We start from the raw sequence: 25,027 nt of genomic DNA, 5'->3' as shown, positions 1-25,027 counted from the left end.
GTTTTCACTTTATCTGAGATGCCAAAAGTTCGTTCACTGGGATCAGGGGTGGGTGGGAGGGCAAATAGGGTTAGAGTAAATGCTGCAGGGGGGGTGGGGGGTCGAGGGGTTTAGTGGGGCGGTCCAAGCACGCTCAGCGAAAATATGCCTCATGCACTCGTTGAACTTGGGGCCTGCGCGGGCTTCTCTCAAGGTTACAGGAGAGGCCTGTGCGGAGAGGAGCAGGAGAAAGAAACCATGCAGCAGCGGTCCACACGCAACAAGGTTTCCACTGCTTTCACTGTGAGAAACGCTTCATTGTCAGCTTCCCCTGAATGCGAAAACATGTAATAATTGAAAACTTATGTCACAACATTTTATCTAGTGAGTAGTGTCTCAACCACACTGAGTGTCACTGAGTCTTGCTGCGAGTGTCTGTTGCTCAGATAACAGAAGCAGCGAGCGATCGCCTTTGACACCAGGTTTCCTTCCCTCCTCAGAGCCTGCCGGGACCCAGGCCATGTATCCGCTGCCGCACCCCTGAGCCCTCGACCACACAAAGGTAGGAAGCGGCCGCCAGGGCAGGGCGCATTGTGGCGAGGCCACTAAATCACCTCTTGTTTCATCCACCGCTATTTACGCACGTTCCGCCAGAGGAAACCATAAAGACAACAAGGCTTAGTAAAGTGGTTTGCTGGAAAGAAGCGAGCATGGGCGATTAGCTAATTGAATGATATGGATAGTTATGGTTTTTGATGTGATACATCTATGCACAAAGAAAATGATACATTCCCAACACCTGCACAATGCAATCAAATGTAATCGAGTGTAATAGCACTGCAATAAATACAACTTACCAAGCAAACATTGCTGACTCACCCATATAACTTTTGAGTTCATCATTTTTAGTGATGCATAGCATTACATGTACACAAGTACATATTGTAATTTTCTTTTTCTCCATCATACAGCTGAAACAAAATATTAAATCCTCATTTAACACTTACAGTAAACAGTACAACCTCCAAAGTAAAAGCTCTGACACTGTCCCACAAAACAGTAATTCATGTATAAATTGTATTGGATTATACATGTGTTAATATAATGTGTCATTAGGAAATTATGATTTCATGAGTGTAAATCACTGCAATGCACAGTAATTATATATACAGGTTATATATGTGATGGTACAGAGCATTTAGGACTGTAAAATCAACATGTCAGGGAAGGGGTCAAAGGGCAATAGGTAGTAAACGTTCAGCTGAATGAATTGGTCACTTTGCCTTTCCTCAAGAATTAGCAGGCCATTAGCACCTCGTAAAAGGGCCACTTCTCTGTTTTACAACAGACTGGACCTGCTTCCATACAAACAGGCAAGCAAAGTGATTCAATCACATAGAGTATGAAAAACATGGTTCTGGCGTAAATAAAAGCAAAAAGCCACAGTGGAATTATGTCTACATAGCCTACATCAATGGACAGATATTACTTTGATATAAGCTTATTAAAGGGACCAAAAACATTTCTTCAGTCAATCCCGGATAATTTTCCAAAAAAAAAAAAAACAAATTAGCATAAGATGAAGTGGGTCATTCTCATGTCTTGATTAAAGTAGGCCTCAGCTTTGCCCAAGTGGCCAAGCAGCAGACTGCAAGTTGGGCTGTGCGCGCTGAAGGCCTTTATCGAAGCCGCTTTCATAAACAAGAGGAGGAGGGGAAAAAATAGCCCCATCGAACATAATAAAGGGAGCTTCAAAGCAGCCATAGAAGAGAATCAGTCGGAGTATTAGAAGCCACTTGGGGTTGTCAACGTGATGGCTTAGATGTCACTGGAGAACATCTTCATGGACGTAAAGCGGGCAAACAAATTAAGAGGGATGAGCTCACACTTGGTGGATTAGTTTTAGATTTACGGAGGCAACTTGGAGCCAATGCAGAGCAGAGAGAAAACAAGTCTGTCAAAGCTGAGGAGAAGTCCACATAGTTACAGTGACTAAAGCACCTTTGCATATATGTTAATACGTTACTGAAGTTCAAGCATGTAGCACTGTGTAAGATTTATTATTTATTTAACTGTGGTGTTGTTCCAGTAAAGAGCATCTGAGGTATATTACAAACCGGCTCGACTTGACAGAGCACTTCCCATTAAAGACGATTGCAACCTCATTTCCCTTAGTTAACCCTGGCAACTGTAGCACAGTCTGTTCGGTAAACACAACTGCAGGAGAATGACGGTGTGTGTGTGCGTGTGTGTGTGTGTGTGTGTGTGTGTGTGTGAGTTGTGTGTGTTGTGTGTCCTGATAGCAGGTTATGTGTACTGAGCAGTAGCCCTGAAGCTCATAAGCACTTTATAAAACAAGGGTGCGGTGCCGGTGCTATGCGAGGAGTGTGGTGGAACCTATAGACTGGACTTCAAAGGTTGAGGCCGCAGAGCATGTTTACGTCAGTCAGGAACAATTAACAAATTTTTAAGCTGAATGGCTGAAGGCGAAAAATTCATTTTCTCTGACAGAAGATGGGAACATCCCTCAAATGTTTGCAATGCCTTGACTATTTCAGCAGCTGAATTTCAGTCACGGCTGCAGGGACTAACACGGCACCAGATCCTGAGCAGCCCAAGACGCTCAGCTTCCCAAATGTGAGACGATGGGAAATGCACATGCAAGGGTATTTTTAGGTCAGCGCAATTTTCCTGTGACACATTTACTGCAAAGGACCTCAAGAGTGATAACATGCACAAACCACAGTGTGCTGAGGAGAGTGACAGCGATACTTGGAGCCACAGGAGAGACAGGCCAATTAATGCCAAGAAGTCCTCGGAGTACAGCCCTCCGTATAATCCCACAACCTACTTTATGGGGAACGCTCCCCTCTTTCGCTGATGTGTAGATCATTAATCACATTTCATATCAAACGCCTATCCCCTGCCACAAATATTCATTCCCAAAACTCAGAGCTATGTGTGTCAAATACTCCTCTTCACCAGAGCAAGCTACTCAAACTTTCCATGACCAGCTATCAAGAGAGAAGAGCTGGTTAAAGTGCATAAAATGTTTATTTTTGAAAAAACACCCAAATCTGGAGACATACTTTTTAGCTGAAGTACCTCCACACTAGTATTCCTTTGCTACCATGTGAAAAGACTGAAAATACACTTATGAAAGGAGCTTGCCAACATCATAAAAAGAAGAAAAAAAAAGTATGATGGTTTAAACTTCAATTTAACCAATTTCACTTAAAAGCCCAGCTCTCAAAATTCTCGCTCAGCACGCAGAACTGGCACTTGAGACATGAAAGGGCAGCTGTGACGTTTGGTTTACATTATATCTTAGTGGTTTCCACATTGTGGCCAGGGGATAAGCATCAGGAGAGGTTTATCTCTGTCACTGTGCTCTATGGAATATGTAAACACTATGTGTAATCAGCGCTGCAGTGAAATGGAGTGCAGGGGGGGTGTATGGGAAAGTGAAGTGCTTTAGGAATAAGCCGCCATCTTACTCCGCGAGCTCAGGGAAAGATAAGACACTGCAAGCAAAACTGCAGAACCAATAACAATGTATGTTGGGTTTTTTTTTTTTTCAGTTAGTACAGAAAAAAAAAAATATTATGTATGATTTTTTTCAGTATTAGTATTGTTAGTAACTTAGGTGTTAACTTTCACTCTGCTGAAGAACTTCACTCTCCTCTGTCCTCATCTCCTCTGTCTGTTGGCTTAACTCTGTCAGAGTGTCTTTGTCCCCGTCACCCACCCTGTGAGGCAGCGCTGCTCCTTTTTGTAGAAGACGGGTGCTCGTTTTAGACGGAGAGGCTCTCTCCCGTCTAGAGCCCAAGTTTTAATATGGTGTCCAATCCAAGTGATTAAGCATTGCAGAGCACAAACAATGCTTTCCCTTAAATCTCTGTGAACCCTCTTTCACTGGAGCGAATGAAAGAGCACTCTGTCTGCAGCAGCAGATGACAGACGCGCGCTTGAAGATAAGTCTTCTCCATGAGCCCTTATACTACGAACACCCGCCGTCCGACCAAATAAAGAAATAAATAAAGAGATTACAAAACGGCAAATACAACAGAATGGGATCTCACCTTTAAAGGCATTGATGGGGAAGTGAAGGGTGCAATTTGCCAGTAAATGTTCCCTTTTACAGCAAAAGTGCCTTGAGATGATACCTAAAACCCAGTGGCACCAGAGAGGCCAAGCTGAGCGAGTGAGCCACCATGGATAACTCAGCTGAAAAGAATTCAGCGGAGTATAAAAGACAAACACAGTCATACATACATGCACATACAAACCACAGTGCAATGAACAAAAGCCCACAAGTATGAACACAACCTCCAGCAGTAAATCAGTTATAAAATCAACCTACTGAAGGACATTATATTTCGCATGAAAAAGAATTCTTCCAAAAAAGTAAAGTTGGTGAAATTTCCCACAAATCATCGCGTCTCACACATAAATTACCAACAATCACAATGCATGATGTATGCCGCATGTAACACAATACCCTGAACTAATGCATTAGATGCACGTGGTTCCTTACGGCAGCATGAAGATTTAAGAAAAGCTGGATACCGGGGGCAGCTAACTAACACTGTTCATATTGTGCCTTTTTAAAACGCCAAGAGCAAGAGCAGTGTTGCAGCTTACAATGACATGACGGCTGGACAAATGTCTCCTCATTAATATAGGATGAACATGAGACAGCGTCGCCTAAATACATGTTTTCACCTCCTGTAATGCAACCTTACATCTGCTGAGCTTCCATTTGTAGTTGGACTGACTGGGGGAAAAATGTGGGCTGAGTACGGTCAGGCCTGAGTTGATATTAGATGTTTAGTCTTCATAAAATATTACATATAATTTTGCTTCATAACATTTGCTTCCAAATAATTAAAATTGCAGCATCCAAACAGCAGTATTAGCAGGGATCTATTAGCCCATATGAGGCACTTAATAACCACATACACATGCAGACACTTTTACAAACTTGAAACAGAGAGAAGCAGACAAGCGTCATCACTCAGAGGTCATGAGAGGGAGGAGCTGGCGCTATGACAACAAGACATCAGCCGTCTGCAGCCTGCTGCCGTCAACAAGTCAGCATGAGCACTACCATCTGACTGGGCTTTCCTAACACTGCCCCCATGCACTCAGCCAAAACTAGCTATTGCTGCTGCTGTTACTGGCTCCTGCTTTCAATTTCACTAGAATGGGCCAAGTAATGGCTTCAGCATTTTGTGGTCTGCTGACACATATGGTCCATGTAGCTTTCTGGTCCTGCCCCCACCCCAACACCCCGCCCCAGCCCTTCCATCGATGGTTTTGGGGCTTGTGGGGAAATGTGGGCAGAGGGAGGCAGACATACAGCCCCAGGGGCTGGCCACAGTTATGGGGAGGCATATATGGGCCTTGTTATGACTGCCATGAGAATTGGGCTCCATCGGGTCACCGCAAAAATCAGAGTGTGGAATCAACCAAATAGTACTTGTTCATTCATACCATCAAGTTCAGGTCTTTTGGAAATAAAATGTGTAGGAGGTGCTGCACTGAAACTCCTGTAATCTACAAAAAGGCCCCCAGTTACACAAGTCTACAAGTTACAAGTCTTACTCTTGGATTTTAACACCCACTGGTTGGTTGCAGAGTGAAAAGTCTTCAGCATCTTTGTGAGGGATACTTTAGTAGGTATGACCATATGAGGAACTGAACCCAGACCTTCAACCAAATGGAGAGAAGCTCACTAATAATGAGGCTAGCCCTCCATTAACCCAAACAGCCTCCAAGAAATAATGTTTACAGTATAACTTTTTCAACTCTTCATAGGAATGACCACATTAACCTTCTCTTTATCACTTACGTCACCACTAATGCCACTGCTGGTAGTCGCTGCTGTTGGCCCTATCTGGCTGCACGACCTAGATTAAAGGTTATTTGCTCAAGTCACAGAGGCAGCTCCTTTGGCTCGCCCTTGTTGGGTTTCCTTATCTGGTTTTGTCTGGACAAATCTTCGACACAAAGCACCCATTTTGTGCTCCTCTCTGGAGATCCTGTTACAGTGTTCCAGACACGACGCAGTAAACCAGCAGTGCCTCTGGGAGCACAGCGTTTGGCGGGGTGGCGCGAGTAGCTGCTTCCTCAACTATAAGCATATGATACATGTGCACTCCTCTTACGTCTCCAAGCACGCTTTTGTGCCTTTACAGGGTAAAATGATCAGCAGTGGGGTCAAATTATGTCATACTGTGAGAATTCACATTTAGCAACCTCCCGTCCATGTTACCAACCAAAGAAAATATACAAGTGGATCCAGCAGTGCTTCAGAGTTCCCCAAAGTCCATGTTCTGATTGCTATAATAATTGCAATATTGCTCAAGCAATGCTTCAGCCTGTTACTACTTGAGATATAACAGGTAATTTTCATGTCAGTTTTCTGGACAGTTCAAGGTGGGATGACATGTTACAAAAATAACCCTAAATCAAAACCCGACATGAATGATTGCTGGATTTAACAGTACAATAACCCCCTTGTGGATACTAAGAAAAATATTAGCAAGTTGTTGTTTGTCAGTGGTCCTGCCGGAAACAACCAAGCCTCTCCACCCAGCAGCACACATGCCCGGTGAGCGTGTGCAGATGCCTTGAGGTTGAGCTAGTGGCATTACTCCTCCCATGCTCCAGAAGGACAAAGTACAACTACGAGAGCGAGCGAGAGAGGCAGAGAGAAAATGAGAGTGAGAGAGAAAAAGAGTAGTGTTCGCTGACCTCATTCTGACAACAAGCCCGGGAAGAGCCTTTCCCTGGAACCGTTTCGCAATACCACTGTTGTTTATACAGGTGGTGGGTGAGTCGAGCAAGATATGCAGAGAGCATGCATTTTGCAACACCTCATTATGAATACTAAACACATACAGCATGTCAAATCACACAGGCACACACATACACAAGCACTTTATCCCTCGTCCAAAGTGTGGCTCGAGTTTGATTTTAGTTGTGACATTTGCAGGCAATGCGTCATTTTTGCAGTGCTGCGGTCCATTCATCGCTCTCTGTTTGAATTTCAAAGTCAAGTTCCTTTACGCAATCCAAGAGCTGTCAAACACTACTATCCTCGGGTATCGTCCGGCGAGTGCTCGCCTCCTGGAACGGAGGCCTCTGGTTGGCTCGTATGTTTGGCTGCGGGGCCGTCTCCTGCAACAACATCCACTTGGCCAGAGTTCAGGCCTGTGGAAGGCTACAATAGCCCAAAGGTGGCTGCCCAGACCATTGTTTATGCAACAGCACACTACTGCCAGGTTAAAGGGAAAAGAGCAAGACAGTGAATAAATATGGAGGGCCCCTGCCTGAAACACCGTTATGCTTTCTCGTAATCTTTCCTGCACAAATACAGATTATAATCACATTGCACATTTAAAGTATTATCATCTCTTAAGTTTAACTGGGCATGTTGCTATCTAAGAATAATGCTCTTCATAAATATTATATTGTAAGTAATGACCAATGATTTAGATTGTGTTTGTTTTGTAGAAGAAGTGGCACAATTTCACAGTGAGACAAAATGGAAATCTGGCACCTTAACCAAAGCCATTTAACACTGACGAGATCTTAGCCAAACGAAATAGATTTTACGGTTATTTTTCTAACTGGTGAGTCCTGAATACAAATCCATGCACAAGTTAATGTAGCGCCTATCTTATTTTCCCACTAACCAGCGAGGTGAACCAAATCCATTATATCTTATAGAGAGATGTGAAAAAAAAGGATCCACACAACAGCTGTTTGGTAAACATACCAAAGTAATTGTTCCAAATGCCTTACTTTAACACAGATTAAATGCAATTAGAGGCTGTTTATCTAACCACAACAAGTCTCTCTGCCAAATGAAAAACCTCTGTCATTGTTTCTAGCAGTTCTGCTCAGAGGGATTACAGCTGGGAATAAGATGCCTTTTTTTTTCTAAACGTAGCTTCCTTATGTACAGGAAGGAACTTTTATACACAAACAAAGCATATGCTCTTTGCATAGGAAGACTATAGGGGTGGAAAAAAACTGTTGGTTGGCTACAGCAAGGGTCTTCTGAGGTGAATATGAGGAATTTAGGTCAGTGCAGCCGAGACGTTTAACCAGCTCAAGCCGCTGCAGCCTGGGTGGAAATAGCATGGGAGGCCAGGGAGAGGGAAACCAGTGCGTCACAGCTCCCGGCCCGATTCCAGGCTCCCCCCGACGCAAACAAGAGCCATGACTTCCCTAATGATCCCAGATCATGTACGCCTCGCACACGTTCCACCAATAGGGAGCGCTTCCTCCTCACCTTTGACCTTAAAGTGGGTGTGCCTACCTTTGAAAGTTCAGAATGTGCAGGCGTGGTGCTGGTGTGGTGGAGTGAATAGCTAACAAAAAAATGTATCTATTTGGTTTAAATGTGCAATTGTGAAAAACCTTTAATCCGAGTATATATAAACTCTTACTGCAACATTCCTAATATCTTAGAGAAATCCTTTTTAAGACCTGACAAATCTCTTAATATGTTTAATATTTGACAAATCTTGATAATCTGACATACTCTTTGCTTTGGTTTTCAGTTGCCCTGTCACACACAACTGCTCTGTGATTCAGAAGTCCGACACCACACACACTCACACGCACACACACATTGTAAACAGTCTTTATTGAGACGTGAGTGCTTGTATAAACATAGACAAGCCCTATTGAGGGTCCAGGGCTGGGTCGAACAATAAGAGGGGGAAAGTTGCTGGACGTTCCTCACAGACGGTGTGTACAAAATCCAATTATCAGAGCCACGGCATTAACATTCCAGCAGTCTGGCAGGTGACGGCTCCGTCTTTTCAGCCCCCCCTCCCCTACACCACCAGCATGGGATAGAGTCGCCCGGCAGCACCTCGACAATACACACACACACATGAAGCCCTCTTCAGCTCCTCCACCCCACCCCACCCCACCCCCCTCTTCTAAGATCCCCCAAGTATTGAGACATATATAGAGGGAAGAAGGCAAAGAGCGGGGTGGCAGTTGGGGGGAGTGGGGGTCCACCAGCGACACTGGTCTTTTCTTCAGGAGATCAGCACGACTGGCCTAGCAGGCAGTATCAGTCAATGGGGCATTCTTCTCCTTTCTGTCTCTGGGTGAGAACATGTTGATCGCTGATAACATTGCTTTGATTGCCATAATGGGGAAACCACTTTTTGTTTTGAGTGTTTGCCTCTAAACAGTGTGTGCTTTGTCAGCCCTGGGTGATGTTCATGGCATACAAGATGCCGATTAAATAAAGGTTTAACGGTAAAACAAAAACAATGTAGTTGTTCTTGGCTACAGGGCCAGTTGATAATGGATTAAAATAAATTCTGCGCCCACGGGCCGCTCAGTGACAAAAAGCAATTCAACTAACCCAGAGACCAGAACGCTGTACACTTCATTTTAACCCTGCATCCACTTAAAAACTTACAATACTAAAAATACTTTTAAAATCCAGACTTTATAGTCTGTGTTGTTCAATTATACCCTCTAACTCCTGCAATTAGCATATGTACTGTCTTCCAGCAGGCCATCTCAGGCCATCATGCATCAGTAACAGTTGTTCTTTGCTTTACATACAGCGCATATAGTCCTTATCTCTATGGGACGTGGTGTATGTGATATGTAACGCCTCTGCCTGGTGTCCATCCTTGTACCCTTGTCAGGTCCTATATATATATATATACGTACATCTGGCCCCCATTCTGTTTTTTCCATCATGTAATCCTACCTACATACTGTAAGAGAAGGCTGTGAGAGATAACATAAGTACGGTACATCACGGTACAGTAGGGCTGGAACATATTATTGTTTCCATTATAGGATTTATTATTTTGTGACTGATTATTCTGTTAGACAATAAAAACGTCAAAAAATTGTAAAAAATGCCATAAATCATAATGTCCCACAGCTCCACATTACTTAAACCCAAACATATTCAATTCATAAAGATATAAAAACAGACAAAAAGGCAAATCCCCTCATATCTGATGGCTGAAAACACCAAATGTTTAAATGTTTGCTTCATTAATTGCTTTGACAAACAATCAGTTATCATAACTGAAATAGCTTTCCGTCAACCGACTGATTGATTCCTCAACTGATCGCATCAGTGCTACAGTATAATACATGATCCCTGCAGATTCCTGAGGCCCTGTCAACAAACAGCCCGAACGGGAATTAAAAGTTGAAAGTGTGTTTTTCCCAGGTGCAATGTGAGTGTGCCCATGTGTGTATATTTATTATATTATTCGCATTTCTGGGTAAAAGTTTTGTTTTATGTGATCTATAAACAATGAATATTTAACAGCCTTATGTGCAATTTGACTTTTTATTACTTTTCTATAATGAAGTGAGGAGGTTTTAAGAAACACCTTTTTTTTCAGTTTTTACTCCACTTTTGGTTTCACCTGCCCTCTTTTGAAAGCTAAAGCAGTAACTAAGAACTACTTTGTATTTTGTCCAACAAAACTACTTTTTGTTGCTTCTCTTTCCCCGCTTCTTTGTGTTTCACTGTCTTCCTCTGCGGTGTGAGATGTGAGTCAAGTGTCTTGTGGCTTTCTCCACCCTCACCAGAAGGCCTGCGAGCAGTTAATTATTCTTGGATGGTGGATGAAAAAACCGAGTTCTTTCTTTTTTTTTTTTTTCATTAGCTCAGCAGCAGTTTTTCATTCATAATAGTTGGCACTGGTTTCGCACTGCCTGCCAGAGATCACACCCCAACCATTTTCATTTTCCTTCATCCATTTGTTTCATTCATGTCATAGATTTGGCAGGGGCCTGCACCGTTTTCCTGATGGCCGCCGACCCTTCGACACCCTTCTTTTGAGTCTCAAACTCCTGTTTGTGGCTTTGTTTTGCACCAGAGTAAAGAATATGTGGAAACAACAATTCACATTGGTTTGCATCCAAATGACGTCTTGAAAATTTTCGGCTTTGGAATTATCGATTGTAATCTAAAACTGAACTTTAGCAGGGCCACGTAAAACACTGCTGACATACTCTTGGACAGAGAGAAGGACTCCACACATTGAAATCTTTCCTGGGAAAGTGGATGGATATTGTTTGTGTATCTGAGTAGCAGTGTTGGGATTAATCCAAAGTTAAAAAGGACCATTAAGTAAAGAGTGTGGGTTAACATTCCCCTGCCTTCCTATGGTATATTATCCTATACGACTGTGGAGGAAGTGAATGCACTGTGTAAAGCACTCTCCCACACACTTTAAGTACATTCAGCTATCTGAGGCCCCAAGAAACAGCAGTTTATCATCATACAACTACTGGAAATATGCACACTGACAGGAAAGCTAGCTCACACATACACACATACATTCAAACGCACGGCTCCCACCCACCCGTTCAGCACCCACTTTGCTAAACCTATCAGCTGCAGCTGCGTGCATGTGTTTTAATGCATTCACACAAGCTGAATACACGTGAGTTCATAGGTGCATGTGAGTCCAAACGCTCAAATGTACTATGCACACTCTCAGGGTTGCAACCTAATCCCAGCGAACTCCAAAGTGACAAATAAAACCCAGGCTCTTAAACGTCGGGGACCAGGATTCCCAACTTGGAAACAAACAAGGTGGCTACCGTGTCTCCAGCCCGAGCAGGACTTGTGGTGTTCACCAGCTCCCATCTGAATGGAGTTAGAGGTTGGCTAGCAGGAGTGCAGAGGAGAAGAGTCTCCTGGGGCAGTTGGCTCAGCAAGCGGGACCAGAGGATGGCTGCACCATGGATTAGGGCCCCACAGTGGTCCATTGTTAATTGGGCGCCATGTGTGAAAGCTACAGAGAGATTAGTTTGTACAGCTGCTGCCATTTGTCATAACTGCCCTTAACAAGACACACATGGCAACCCAAGTTACAGCCAGAGGTTTTACAGAGAAAGGGGAGAAAAAAACTCTTGTGAGCGTCTAATAGTTTGCGAAACAGACCTGCATAAGCAGATAAAGATGTTCCTGGGAAACACCAAGCAGACTCAGCTGGGATCCCATAAGAGATGATGAGCTTGAGCATTACTCATTTAGCCATCTGTAGGTCAACTGGGGTCATTATCATAACTGCTTAAAAAGCTATGTTAAGCCAGTAGAAATCCCAGACCACAGGTTGCAAACAACTCTGTGAAAACAATGAGGGAAGATCAGCTATTACATCATGGCCCAAATGGACAAAGTTCAAATAAGCCAGGGTCTGTGTTTTATTAGCCAAGCAACAGTGGGACACACAGACATGTAGTGACTGTTGTAGCCTGATGACCTCTTGTTGGCTTGATAATATAAGCTACACCATGAGACTTAAGGGATGGTGGAGTCGAGTTATTTTTTGGTAAGAATCCGCAGCATAATTGCAGGTTGTAGGTCTGCGCACATGTTTGAGGCCTAATTACAATCTTGACTTGGTAAATCCGGAACAAGCTTTTAAAGCTCTCTCGCTTTCAGTTTTTGCCCGACAAACGCTAGAGCACTGTTGTTATTGAGGAGCTGCAGTTCTTGGAATCTAAATGCAGTCCTTTGAGGTGAAGTGCAGGTGAGCAATAATCTGGTGTATGTGTGTGTGTGTGTGTGTGTGTGTGTGTGTGTGTGTGTGTGTGCAGTAAAGGAGTTCATGGTTTTCATGCCCATGCCATATATATAGGCGTATGAGTGTAAACATGTGTCCCCATGTGTGCATTTTTGTGTTCGCCTATAAAACTTTGGAAAGGTTTTCTAAAAGTCAGTGCAGCTAAACTACCAGCTGCAGCCTTGTGCCAGTGGAGAGAGTGGGCCAATTTGAGAAAAAATCGAGCTATCTGGAGCCAGATCATATAGGCTTTCAGAACACACCATGGTAACAAGCCCTGTTCTTCCCCAGTAAAAATAATGGGCTTCATTAACCATCCTTGTTAGTGCTGCAGCGGGCCTTAATCACACAGCCCAGACAGCACTGGACTAGCTTGTTCCTAACACAAGTAGTTGCACAGTGGCCAAACAGTTTCATAATTACTAAGCCCACAGAATCCAGTGTTTCCTAATAGATAAAAAATGATTCAAATATTGAAGTTCACACCAAATAAAATTTTGCAAAAGGCATGACAAAAGGGAAGTGACGGTATTGTTATATTTTATACTTCAGCTTAGAAACTAAATCAAAAATTTTCTCTTCCAGAAACTTTTGTTTTGGAATTTCAGATTACAGTTGTTTTTTGTGCATGACGTGTTTATGCCATGGCTAAATTCAATTCTCAAATATTTATGTGGAAATCTCTACAGAAGAAGCTGCATTGCTCGATTTTTCCGTTTATTCACTGTGTCACTTCACTGTTTTAATGTAAAGAGACAGCGTGAAAAAAACAGATCTATCTGTCACAATGGAAGCAAGTCGTTCTGTAGAAAATCTGTAACATCTGCTGGTTTGGTGGTCCAGCGATATGAGATTTTCATGCTGTTCCAATCAACAAGGTGTCCATATTTTCTCTCCTCCTGCCATTCCCTCTGTACGGCTCACTTTAATCACATACAGCCCCACCGCTCTAAAATGCTGCCTTTCATAAAAGACAGCATGTTTATGTAAGTGCTAAAAATGTAAATCACAATTTTTCCTACTCCACTTGCCTCTTCTATTGTTCTATAACTTTTCTTACTATATGAGTCAATAAACACAAACAACCACGTTGGGGGTTGTATTGTTTATTACACTGAATATGTGCTGTCTTGTGCTGATCGGGAGTCGGTTTCTAAATTTAGGAGCTTTTTGAGAAGTGAACCTGACATATGTGAGGGAGGAGTGGAAGCTCTTTGGCTAGCTTTGACAACTCAATGGGGCGCTGATGAATCCGTCCCAAGCAGGCTATTCCCAAGCCCCAGACACCATATCCCCACTTTGACCCGCGAACTGACATTAGAAAGAAATCCTCTAGGGATTCACCCACCCACCCCCCACCCACCCCAAACAGCAACATGCCCACCCAAAAGTACATTTTGCACAGCGCTGCAATGGCAGGCCTTTCTTTTTCTGTCCCGCTCAGGTCTTGTCGAGCCGTCACAGTGATGGGACGTACTGTACCGCCAGACAAAAGAAGAGACAACCATCACTCTGGGCCACTGATCGGCCCTGTCTGGACTGAAAAGACTTTGATGGGGCAAAGCAGGCTGGGGGGTGCTGCACAGAGAAGTTAGTGTCTCCTGGGCAACCACTCTGATTGTCTATCCCTGCCCAAAGTTCCCCATCACACCCCACCTACTACCCCTTCTCATTTTTTTCTTCCCTTCATTGGTTCTTAACAAGCCTCCTTCCTGGGTAAAGGGGACTGGCTTTTACATGAAAGTCTCAGTCTGGTACTTGAGGGTGCTTTTCTCCTGGCTGACCCGAAAAAAAATGCAAGGTCAAAAAAGATCTTCACATGAATTCTCTATCTAAAACCTCAGTTTCTCCTGTCTGAACTTTCTCATCCTTCTTTCCACCACAGACCCTACTGTCTAACATGACCAGTGTAGCAAGCAGATGGGACAACTGTAAGTTTGTCTGGCAGTTACGCTCGTACGATGGCAAAGAAGAGAGCGCAGCCACTGGATGGAGAAACTCAGGCAGCAGGGAGAGCCTGCTTTGTAAGGCAGGACAGTGAGGTACAGTGTAGTGCCTGGGATAGGGGGTGAATGTACCCCATTTGTCTTCATTTGGGAGGACCGGCAGACAGGGTGGGGGTGGGGAATCTATCCGGGGAGATGGGAGGTGCCGGTCCTCCAGTCAAGTGGCCTCGGGGGGATTTGAAATGCATTTGGGGTCCTCCCCGAAAGCCTGGGAAAGTGTGGAGAAGCTGAGATCTTAACCATAGACTAATGACACAAACTGCAGTCCTCAACCAAGTGTAGTCAACGCAAAACTGAGTCTCCTGCTGAAATACACAAGAAAAGCCTTTTCAACACAATGCCTGTGCCTCAGAATGTCAAAGAAAGGCCTTGTCTCATTTTTTGATGGATGTAACAGTGCAAACTGTGACACAAGCAAATTAAACACACTGTAGCAGAGCAAAAGAAAGTTGTAAATTTTGTTGAGAAAGAAGGCATCCACATTTCTCAGTGGCCTCTGCTCCGAGTTGCCTTGTTTCCATGGAGATTTATGTACACATGGCACACAAAAGAGGGCTAAGGAGGTAACACGGCCTGTTTAAGCCTTGAGGTATTTGCTCGAGCAAAACCCCGCTGCTAATAACACAAGCTTCATACTGAGCCAGGCAACCTGGCTGCACTGCACCCAGGTTAGTGTTTGAGAAAGAGCAGGAGGGAAAAGAAGGCAGAGGAGAATCAGATGGAGATCACAAACAACCAAAGATCGTGGGGAGAGAGTGAAGACATCATGACAGAAAGAAAGTAAGCAAGAAAGAAAGCAGGAAAGAATAAAAGAAAAAAGATGGAAAGAAAGCAAGAAGTAAGCAAGAAAGAAAGAGCACTGCGAAACATAAATAGCTCCTGGGTTAAGAGAAAAAGGATCGGGAAGACATTTAGTGGGAAGCGGAAATCAATAAGGCAAGCGGTGAAGCTGAGAGGGAGTTCTAAGTGGATTAGATTGAGAGAATGTGTTCGATAGGTTATGGCTCTGAGAGAGAGGTAGCCAGACACCGCAGGCTGTATTGCATACTAATAAGGGAGCCAGAATGGAAGCTAAGCACAGGGTTGTGCAGTTCACTCTGAAGAGTTTTTATCTATATGGCTCTGGAGTCATCGGTTAAGGTCTTTCCCAGGATTTGTATTTTACAGTCTTACTGAATTTGTTCTGCATGTACACTGTTAAAATTCATGTCCAAAAAATAAAATTCCACTCAACTTAGAAAAAAACTATTCCTGAGACTTTTTTTCCAATATCATCTCACTAGACAAACTTAAAATTAAAGCTGAAAAACTTGACTTAACCCAAAAAACAAAGACAAACAGTGGTGTCCTTAATACTGTGTGCTTACAACAAGTTTTGTCTCACACTTCTGGCACAAACCCAGCCACCCTTTCTCTGGCCAAGCGCCTGGGCCTGGGACAGCTGTCATGGTCGGAGTCTCGGGCTTGAGGGAAAGCCAGGGAGTGAGAAAAGAAAAGAGACCCGGAGAGGGAAGGAGTGAGAGAGTCATTTGGCCGGGCTGTGTGCCGCAGGGGTGATTCCTGATGGCAGAGGAGGATAAGGGGATGCAGGGAGGGAGGGATAGATGTTGTGCTTAGTCACAGACCTCCACTGTGACCCAGAAGGTCAGGCCTCCGCACTGGCCGCCTGACCAATGCCTCTGAAGCAGCTGGGCGGAAAACAAGATGCAAACAGCCACCCCACGCAGCGTGGTAAGCAGGCAACGGCCAGTCTTGAAGATAGGGACCAGCCAGACTACTCAGCCTGAGGAATTGGAGAGTGGGGGGTTAAGAGGTGTGGGGTGGGGGAGTCACTGGTGCCTACTCCCCCTCACTTAGGCCAGTGAACCAAGGGACCACCAGCCAAACCAGGAGTGGCGGGGGAGTGGAGAAAAACAGTTGCCAAGAGACCTCCAGTGATACTGCGACCGCCGCGGTTTGACCCCGATTGTGGAGGTCAACAAGGGGGGCTTACGAGCAGCTCCCCCACCTCCTCCCCTGACCACCACTCCCCCAGGCAAAAAGTCTTTCTCCTCCACATGCCCTGGGCCTGCAACGGCGCGTTTTCACTGATCTGATTTGCTCAATTAAACTTCAGAGGACACCCTGCCACATCTCTTTGCAAAGGTCACGACCCCGGGGGCAGAGGTTAAGTCTAGCGCTCGTAAAACAAGGTCTCCATTAACATGGCAGCGTGTATACAGAGGTAATCCGGCCATTTCCACAAACTCTCATGACGGTGTGGAAAAAAAAAAAGTTACGTTATTGGATGGGGGGGTTGTGTGTGTCAAGGTAATGATGTTTTATGGCTGTGTTAACTTTCAGCACCAGAGTAATGGGAAAGCTGCTTGACCTTGACTTCTTTAGTCTCCCACTGGACTACCTCAGCGGTCCCTTTCTGTCACTGCTTATGAGGTAATCCACTTCCCTTTCAAAATGCTAGGATTTCTTTACAGTCATTTCTATTCTCTGTTACCGTTCCCACTTTGTTCCTCTTGTTGAATCATTTACAATTTATGTCGTTTAGGAAAATATACGGCAGATGATTTACATAACATTTTCCAATATTCTTCCAAATTCATTATCTGGATTCCTTGTGTATCTTAATCACATATGTTTTTTTAATTATTTTATTTTCATATTTTATTAATTGCATGCATGCCTAATGAGAACAAGACATTTAAATATTCAAGGCCGAGAACTTTCAGTGAAAACATTACAATAACTACATTCCTGCATTTGTTGAGGAAGAAGTGATGAGCAGCTTAAACCAAATACAAACGAGGCCTGCCGTACTCGAGCATGTCCTAACATGATGATTGTCTACACGCTTTGTTACAACTATTCCATCAATCTGTCAGACTGGATCTGCAAATATGAACCCAGGTGGGGAGAGGCAATGATTCACAGAAGAAAAGAAAAAAAAGAATTGCACTTCTTGTTTTATCAGTTAAAGACTGATATAAGTGCACCGGAGTACAACAGCAGTGTGTGTGTGTGTGTGTGTGTGTGTGTGTGTGTGAGAAGCCAGGGCCCTGTATTGAACACAGCCTGCCAGTTGGCACAATGGATGCCACAACCCCCACTCCCAGCCCCCAGCCTACTTCCCAGCGGGCATTCATCTGGGCATGCACATGGGTGCTACAGTCCTGCCTAGCTAAATGCGTCTGTGCCCCAGAACAAGGGGGCTGAGTGCCCTCTCTAAATTCACCCAGCACACTCGCTGCCAACACGACGACCTTTCTCAGGCAGCGACCCACCAGAATCAAAAACAAATACACTCAGAACTTTTTGATTTTTGCCACGTAAAATAACAACAAAAAAAATAAATACCGTCGAGTGAATTAACGGCAACAACAAATTTGATGTTACCCAAGCCACTGCCAGATAACAGGGAGAGCAATATCAGAAGCACAGTCCGGACCAATTTTTTCTAGCAGATTGCTCAAATACCAGATTCTGGTTCAGGCAGAGCTGTTTGCTAGTTTCTTTGTGTTCGATTGTATGTTTGTTTGTTTCGTGCAGTTGCAGCAGAACAAAGGCAGCGGCTTCCATTCTGCCACTGTCAAAAAACTTTCCAACGTGCCCACTGCATTGCGGATGCCAACCAACGAATCAAAGGCATGCTGCAAGCAGACAAAGAGGGTTTGATGCCAACCTCCAAACCTCTAACAACCATTACTGGTGATTTGCCTGCCTCCCTGGCACAGTGCAAAACAAAATGGCGCCATGCCGCACGCTACCACAATATGGCTGCATTGTCTAGAGATGGGCACTGCTTGGTAACTTAAAGAAAAGAAAAAGACGACGTAGCTTGCAAAAAACGAAAAGAAAAAAAAAAGCATCGCCGTCTCTGTGATCCCGGTAAAAGAATGCTATTTTGTATTTGCCAAAGTTTCAACAACAAAAATTTTGAAGACAGCGGCAAATAATCGCTGTGATGGCGACGGTGAATCAGCCTGAATTCATCCACCGACAAATGTAAACAGTATGTTTCGGCATCTATTTCAAACACTGAAATTAATCTTCCTGCCAATAATTTGCTCTCCCTCCAGAGCGGAGACATTTTTCTAAAATAAAAGCTGGTGAAATGTCCATCAATAACGTACAATACAGGCGCTAACTTACCATTTAAATGGTGTATATTAAGAAAAAACTGTACTAAAGAACCATTCTCAAGTTGGTGCTGAACAGTTAAAAATGCAGCAGATGCAAACTAGAGAAGCGGTGGCATCCTACAAAAGACACAAAAGAGGGTCTGATGCCAACCCCGGTGCCAGTGGCAACCATTATTGTCTCTGTGCTGTGCCTTCTGCTTTCCCTGGCACTTATCAAACACAAAATGGCGCTCAAGGTTTGATGATAATGAGCTAGCTATACCACCATTTCTCCCTCAAAAGCAAAGCGTTGGTGGTTATTCTGTGCTGCTGCAATAGATTTAATAGAGGGCAATACTATAGGAGGGATTCCTATGGTGACAGCAGATAAAGGGAGGAAGTTCAAAACTATGAGAGACATGAAAGACTGAAATTTAATTATGTGCTGTGACAAAACTGAGACACACAATTTAATTTTGAAAGAGTTGGTGAAGGTGTTTAAGTTGCCTTCAATTCTGAAAAAAAAATCAATAGATCTGATGTCTAATTAAAAACTGCATTGATTAGGAAATTTACACCATCTATCTACACAATATTTTCTGCAGAACTTGTGTAATTACTGTTCCTCTTCTCATTAAACTGAATGTGAAATATCAGATTCAAAAGGGATGTTTCTGTCATCAAATACTGGTTGAAAATTCACAATTTCTTTTCTCTAGTTTACAGTTTGGAAAAGAAAAAGAATTTTCCGTGATAGATTTTTGGCTTAAATCATCTCAAATGTTTCAGTGAATGCCAGTATTTTATGAGTGTGCAGCATACTACTGGTTGTATGTCAAGGCAAAAAACAAAATTATAATAATTAATATAAAAAAAACACAGCCATTCAAAAATGTGTATGTCAAAAATCTATTCCAATTTTTTTTAACCTCTTATTTCACACTGTGCTGAAAAAAATTCAGTTTTCACAAAGGCTTTCATCTAAAGAAACAAGCTTTTCAGGAATTAAAAAAAGACGCAGGTTTCTCTTTCAGCACAAACTCGCTCACACATTATAAGTATATCGTACATATACTTCAAAACTAACAACGGAAATTTATTGCAATTATTAACAAGGCCCAAAGTTTACTCACACATTCAATGCTGAGCTGTGATGTAACTTCAATGTTTGTGTATTTTTAATGAGGGAAATCTCATTTTAAAACAATTGTGTTCTTATGCGATTTTTGATTGACAAAAAAATTACATGTTACATTATATAATGGGAACTATGGGAATGAAGGTTGGGACGCTCCAGAATGAAGGCCATAATTTAACATAGTACAACCTCAGTTTTTAAAAATATACTGTCAGTATAAACAAATATTGAAATAAAGGAGGCTTAAAGGCAAAAAGGCTCAGTATTTGAAAAATATAAAACTAGTTGGTTCATTTTAATTTAACCACTCTATCCTGCAACTTTCCAATTAATCTCCAGGTGCACAGTGTGTGTGCAGTTGTAAAAGCCTGTGTGACTGTGTGTGTACGAGATAATACACACACTGTCCATTATGGTAGCTGAATAATTAGCGAACATGAGTAGGAGCTGCTACTGGAGAACAGCAGAGCAAGGACACATTTAAAACATGTTCTACATTCAGTATTGATTACAGTCTTTTTGTTTAGTAATGAGCCACATTTGAACCATATAAAATGTACGCTGCACATACACAGTGCTGACTATGATGTTTCTTATATTTATTTGTCTTGCAAATGTAGTGGTGCTTTCAGCCGGTCTCTGCAAGCCTGCCAAAAAGTAACACATGTGACCCTTGACCTTGCCAAGCCATCATTCACACATGCGCGTTAGCTCGCACACAAAGTGAAACAAACACACACAGTATGAGCTTGAACCTACCTTGGTCCTGGACATAGTATGCTAGAAACAAGTCTAGCTCCTTGACCGACACTGTTATGTGGTGTGGCTGGACACAAAGTGCTGGGTTGGTGCAATGTGGAGACTTGACAAGGCGCTCGCCATCTGTACTTTCCAGAGGGATGCCTTTGAAGAGGATGACCATCACCAGGTCCAGTCGCCAAACTTTGTCGGCCTGCCGCAAACAGTCAATCCGGCGGATCTTGCCCTTCTGGTCCGGGTTGGATAGCACACAGCACGGGTGCTTCTTGCCCGTCACACTGAGGACAAAGTCCTCCCGGTACTCCTGCCGAATGTCCTTACGCAGCTTGGCCAGCAGCCTGGATGCCCATTTTTGCTTAACCTCGGGCTTCTCGCTCAGAAGCTCGTCCTTCACCGCACGCTCCTCGTCCTTGGACATCCGCTTCTCGTGCTTCTTGAAGTACTTGCGTTTTCTGGCCTGGAGGTTGAACCATGTGTAGGCGATGGCACGGACGTGAGGAAGAAGTGCCTCGATGAAGGGATGAAATTCATCCTGGAGCATCCAAAGGGACACAGTGAGGAGAGGGGAAAAGAGAAGGAGAGACATATAATCAAAAACTCATGTCATCAAACACGATGAAGAAATATGGGTTTAGTCAGCTACTAATCTGAGACAGAAGGGAAGTCAGACCACAAACAAACAATCCCTCATAATCAGTCACATCACATCTTATTGGCAGTTTCAACAGCTTTGAGTCGAGAAGTTTCTCTTCACATAGCGACACTGGTTTTACCATTCTGGATGTATCTGGACGTAGTACAGGTATGACAAGGAAATTCCACTGTTTATATCAACTGCCAGCACTACAATAGCACCAAGCCCGGTGACTGAACACACTCGTGTCTCCACTCTCATTCCACGAGCATGCTCTGAGCGGGACTCCCGTGCTGCTGCTGCTGCTGCTACAGAGAGCATGCGCCTCTTACAGTTGCATATTTTTTATCAAACTATTCACACTGCAACGTGAACTTATCCCATGTCCATGAGGGATGGTGGATAAGCTGTAGCGACCTGGTGGGCCACAGTCACTAAATAGGAAGTAAGGAAGATTCCCATTCTCCAGTGCATATGCACAGAGCATCATAGGGCTGAATGTACAAAATGAGGTTAACACACGGAATGACACTTGCTCAGCTTCATTCCAAAACCCTGAGGTCAGACAGTGATATTAAAATACCGGCCTGCGTTAAATGTTTCATCTTGCTTTAAATTTTTAGTCTTCTTGAAACGTATTTTTCGGATAAATTGTCAGATATTCATGTCAATATTAGTGAAAATATTTATATGGGTTATCAGTTGTAATCAGTTGAAGTTTTCTGTGTAATTTGCATTAAGATGTAGTAAACTTTACACCACATTATCTTTAATTCTAAACTGAAAAATGATTGCATATATGCGTCAAAAAAGAAAAGTTTTGCAGTTCACATTTGACAGAATTCCTCTTGATCCTTACAACTAAAAAAACGAAACACCAATATTTCCACAGCAGTTCAATGGCCTGCGGGCTTTCACACCAATACCACTCCAGTAATTCTAATACAAATTATCATAATCACTTAATGCTTCTTCTTTGTGGGTGCAGGAATGTGGAGGACGGTGTGAAAGATTTAAGAGTCGTCAGAAATTACAGCAGCTGTGAGAGAGAAGAGGAAACATTAACTTATCTTTGTTTTAGGTCATTAAAATGTCAAATTTAATAAGTAGAAGCAGCGCCTTTTTTGAGCAGGTTTGTGAAGAGTTAAACCACATATTGTCCTTTTTTATAAGCAGCCAGGCAGACAGGCTATAGGAAACCACAGAAATCTACTCCCTATCTGTGACTGCCGCTGGTGCTCCTCTGAGAAGCCACATTTCTGGTCTGCACTTTAGGGCCAATAAAATCCTGCTCTAGTATACTGATGTTATATTATAATCTTTTAACATACAGCATGAATTAACATTTTATTCTCTACAGATTCTAGTTTTGAAATGTTTTATATTTACTATGTACTATGGATGCTATACATATCCACAGTCTTTTAAAGAGGTTAAAAGAAAATATTTCAGAGCTCCTTTTAATGTCACATCCTCACTATAAAGTTGCCAATTAAACTGACAAAAGTTAGCAGTAAATGTGATGTGCAGGAGCTGCTTCCGAAATCTTTTTCACTTCTGGTTTCCTGTTCAAAAACACTTTAAATATTCTGTTAATTTTTTTCAACCAGTCTAAAGCCAAATGCTTTAAAGATAAATGACTTGGCCAGGGCCTATGCAGTGCACTTCAGCTGGGGCCATAAAAGCACAATCCTCTTAAGTACAAACTAAACCACATCTCAGTCAATCACTTACTTATGCCAAGTAAAATATAAACAGTAAAACTGAGTCAGCCAAAACAGTCAGCTACTCTGTCCAAGCCTGAAACAACCTTATCATGCGTTTGATCTTCCTACAGTGAAAGTGGCTTTATCTCCTTCCACCTTCACTTCCCTAAAATATAGGGGTTTAACGCTAAATAAAAATATACACGTGGAAAAAAATATAAACACAGCTCAAGCAAGGCCAGGAAGTGTGTGTGAGGTTATTAGAGGACACAAATAACCTAATTAAACCTGAGAGATACCTGCACCAAATACCCAGGACTATCAAGAACATCAAGTTTTGGAGTGCTATCTTAAAAAAAATATCACCTTTACGCACAACTTTACGCACACAAAGAACGCAGAGAGATTGGCACTTTACTTACTTTTTAGTTGTCTATAGGACTATTCAATTTTTTTTTCATTTTGACTTTCGGTGGAAATCTAAGATCTCGAAAAGTAAAAATCACCACAATTATGGCACAAACGTGCGCATTAAGGATTAACAACATAAATTCTGGTTCATTTTAAGGCCATATTTTCACTCACATGGCAAAACTACGTTATTTGTAAGTTGTGAAAGTATTTCCCACGCACAGATGAAAACTACAATCCTGGCGCATACACAGAACTTTCTATTCCCTGACTGCAATTTCATTACAAATATGGAAATCGTAACAATTAAATGTATATTTAAAAAAAGACACAAATACCTGAGTAAGACAAATTGGAGAGTACATGACGAGACGGCTACACAGAGAGTGAATGTACTTGGACTGATTCCTCTGATCACTTTATCGCGCCATTCCTGGACCGATGTGCACCATGCAAGACTGTGGAGCAGCTATCCGCGTAAAACAAAAAGATTATCCAAGAACATCCATGGATTTTTTTGCGATCCAAAGATTGTCGTCTCCGCAGAGAAAATGAGATTTTATGCAGGAGATTTTTTTTAAAGTTGACATGCACAGCGAGCACTCGCAGATTCTACTCGTAGAGCCGGTGCAAACGGGGCTGCTGCGTACTCCTCTCTACTACACGGGCTCTTTGAGCGTCTCGGTGCAGTGATATCTCGTTCATAAAAGCATTGTGGGGAGCTTCAGAGGGCGCCGAGTGTGTGATGTTCACCCCTGCTTTAACCAAACTTGATATGAAATCGACCGGTGCACCTTCGGTCCTGCGCAATTCCAGCAAATCAGACCCAACTTTTTTTTTCTTTTTTTTTTTCACCCACGTAATTACACAGTCACACTCCTCCTCCTCCAAACACACAACCCCTATCTACCACACAGCACCTTCTTCTCCTCTTCGGCTATCTTAATACACAGCGTACAATTCATTTAGCCCCTCTTTCCAGCAGAATTATTATAAGAGCCTCGGGGACTTTGGACCACAGCCTCGGTCACATAGACACGGAAAAGGAAAATTCCCCTCCGCGGATCTGGCACCCTTTACCCCCGAGCTCCCTGTCAACAACATGCGCTTACTCCTTTTCCAGTTTAGATAATTCAACGGGGTGTCTGTGGTTCACAGTAAAAACAAACAGTGGGTCTTTTGAGTTTAGTTTTGCCACATAATTGCAGGGGAAACATCATGAACTCAGGTTTGTTTTTTTTGCCTTTAGATTTTGTGAAAAAGTTCCTCAAATTAATTCTGATAAGATAAATAGTATCTAAGACAGAGGATAAGGCACATTTTAATACAAATATTAGATCTTTTTAAATCATTCATTTTATTGTTTACTGCAGGATTAAACTGTACTGTTGATTGGTAAAAAAAAAGAAAAAAGAAAGGCTACCTAACTTGAAACTTTGGCACGTTACAAATACTTTGTATGTTTTTAGTTAGTTTTTAAATGACATTTTATGTCAGTGGGCCTTATAACCCTGCTCTACCTGAACACTTGAATGAGTTTTTTAGTGAGCTGTAAAACTCTCATGACTAAGCTGGGTGTGTTGTAACATTGCAGCTTTAATGCTGAAAGGACTGGAAGTTTAACATTGTTACTCTGTGGCTGCAGTGTGTGTGTGTGTGTGTGTGTGTGTGTGTGTGTGTGTGTGTGTG

General features: G+C 42.9%; 1 protein-coding gene across 5 annotated transcripts in view; it reads right to left on the bottom strand.

Annotated features, from left to right (window-relative positions):
• The window catches only part of LOC111649891 (nuclear factor 1 B-type), a 65,952-nt gene that overhangs the window by 36,182 nt on the left and 4,743 nt on the right, over positions 1-25,027 (bottom strand). For 2 of the 5 annotated variants that reach the window (XM_087172133.1, XM_023399585.2), the window contains exons 1-2: positions 23,677-24,578; positions 20,588-21,119 (exon numbers count right to left, since the gene is read on the bottom strand). In XM_087172133.1, coding sequence (XP_087028259.1) covers positions 20,588-21,119; positions 23,677-23,703 — 559 coding nt within the window. In that variant the 5' untranslated portion in view covers positions 23,704-24,578. Of the gene's footprint in view, positions 1-20,587; positions 21,120-23,676; positions 24,582-25,027 lie in introns of those variants that run through there. The other 3 variants (XM_087172132.1, XM_023399586.2, XM_087172134.1) reach the window with 3 other exon arrangements.

This window comes from Seriola lalandi, unplaced genomic scaffold, assembly GCF_002814215.2.
Source record: "Seriola lalandi dorsalis isolate HSWRI2012SDOR001 ecotype SW California unplaced genomic scaffold, Sedor1 jcf7180002052086, whole genome shotgun sequence".
Taxonomy (NCBI): domain Eukaryota; kingdom Metazoa; phylum Chordata; class Actinopteri; order Carangiformes; family Carangidae; genus Seriola; species Seriola lalandi.
Note: the sequence above shows the minus strand (reverse complement) of the source record. Positions and strands in the feature narration are given on the sequence as shown.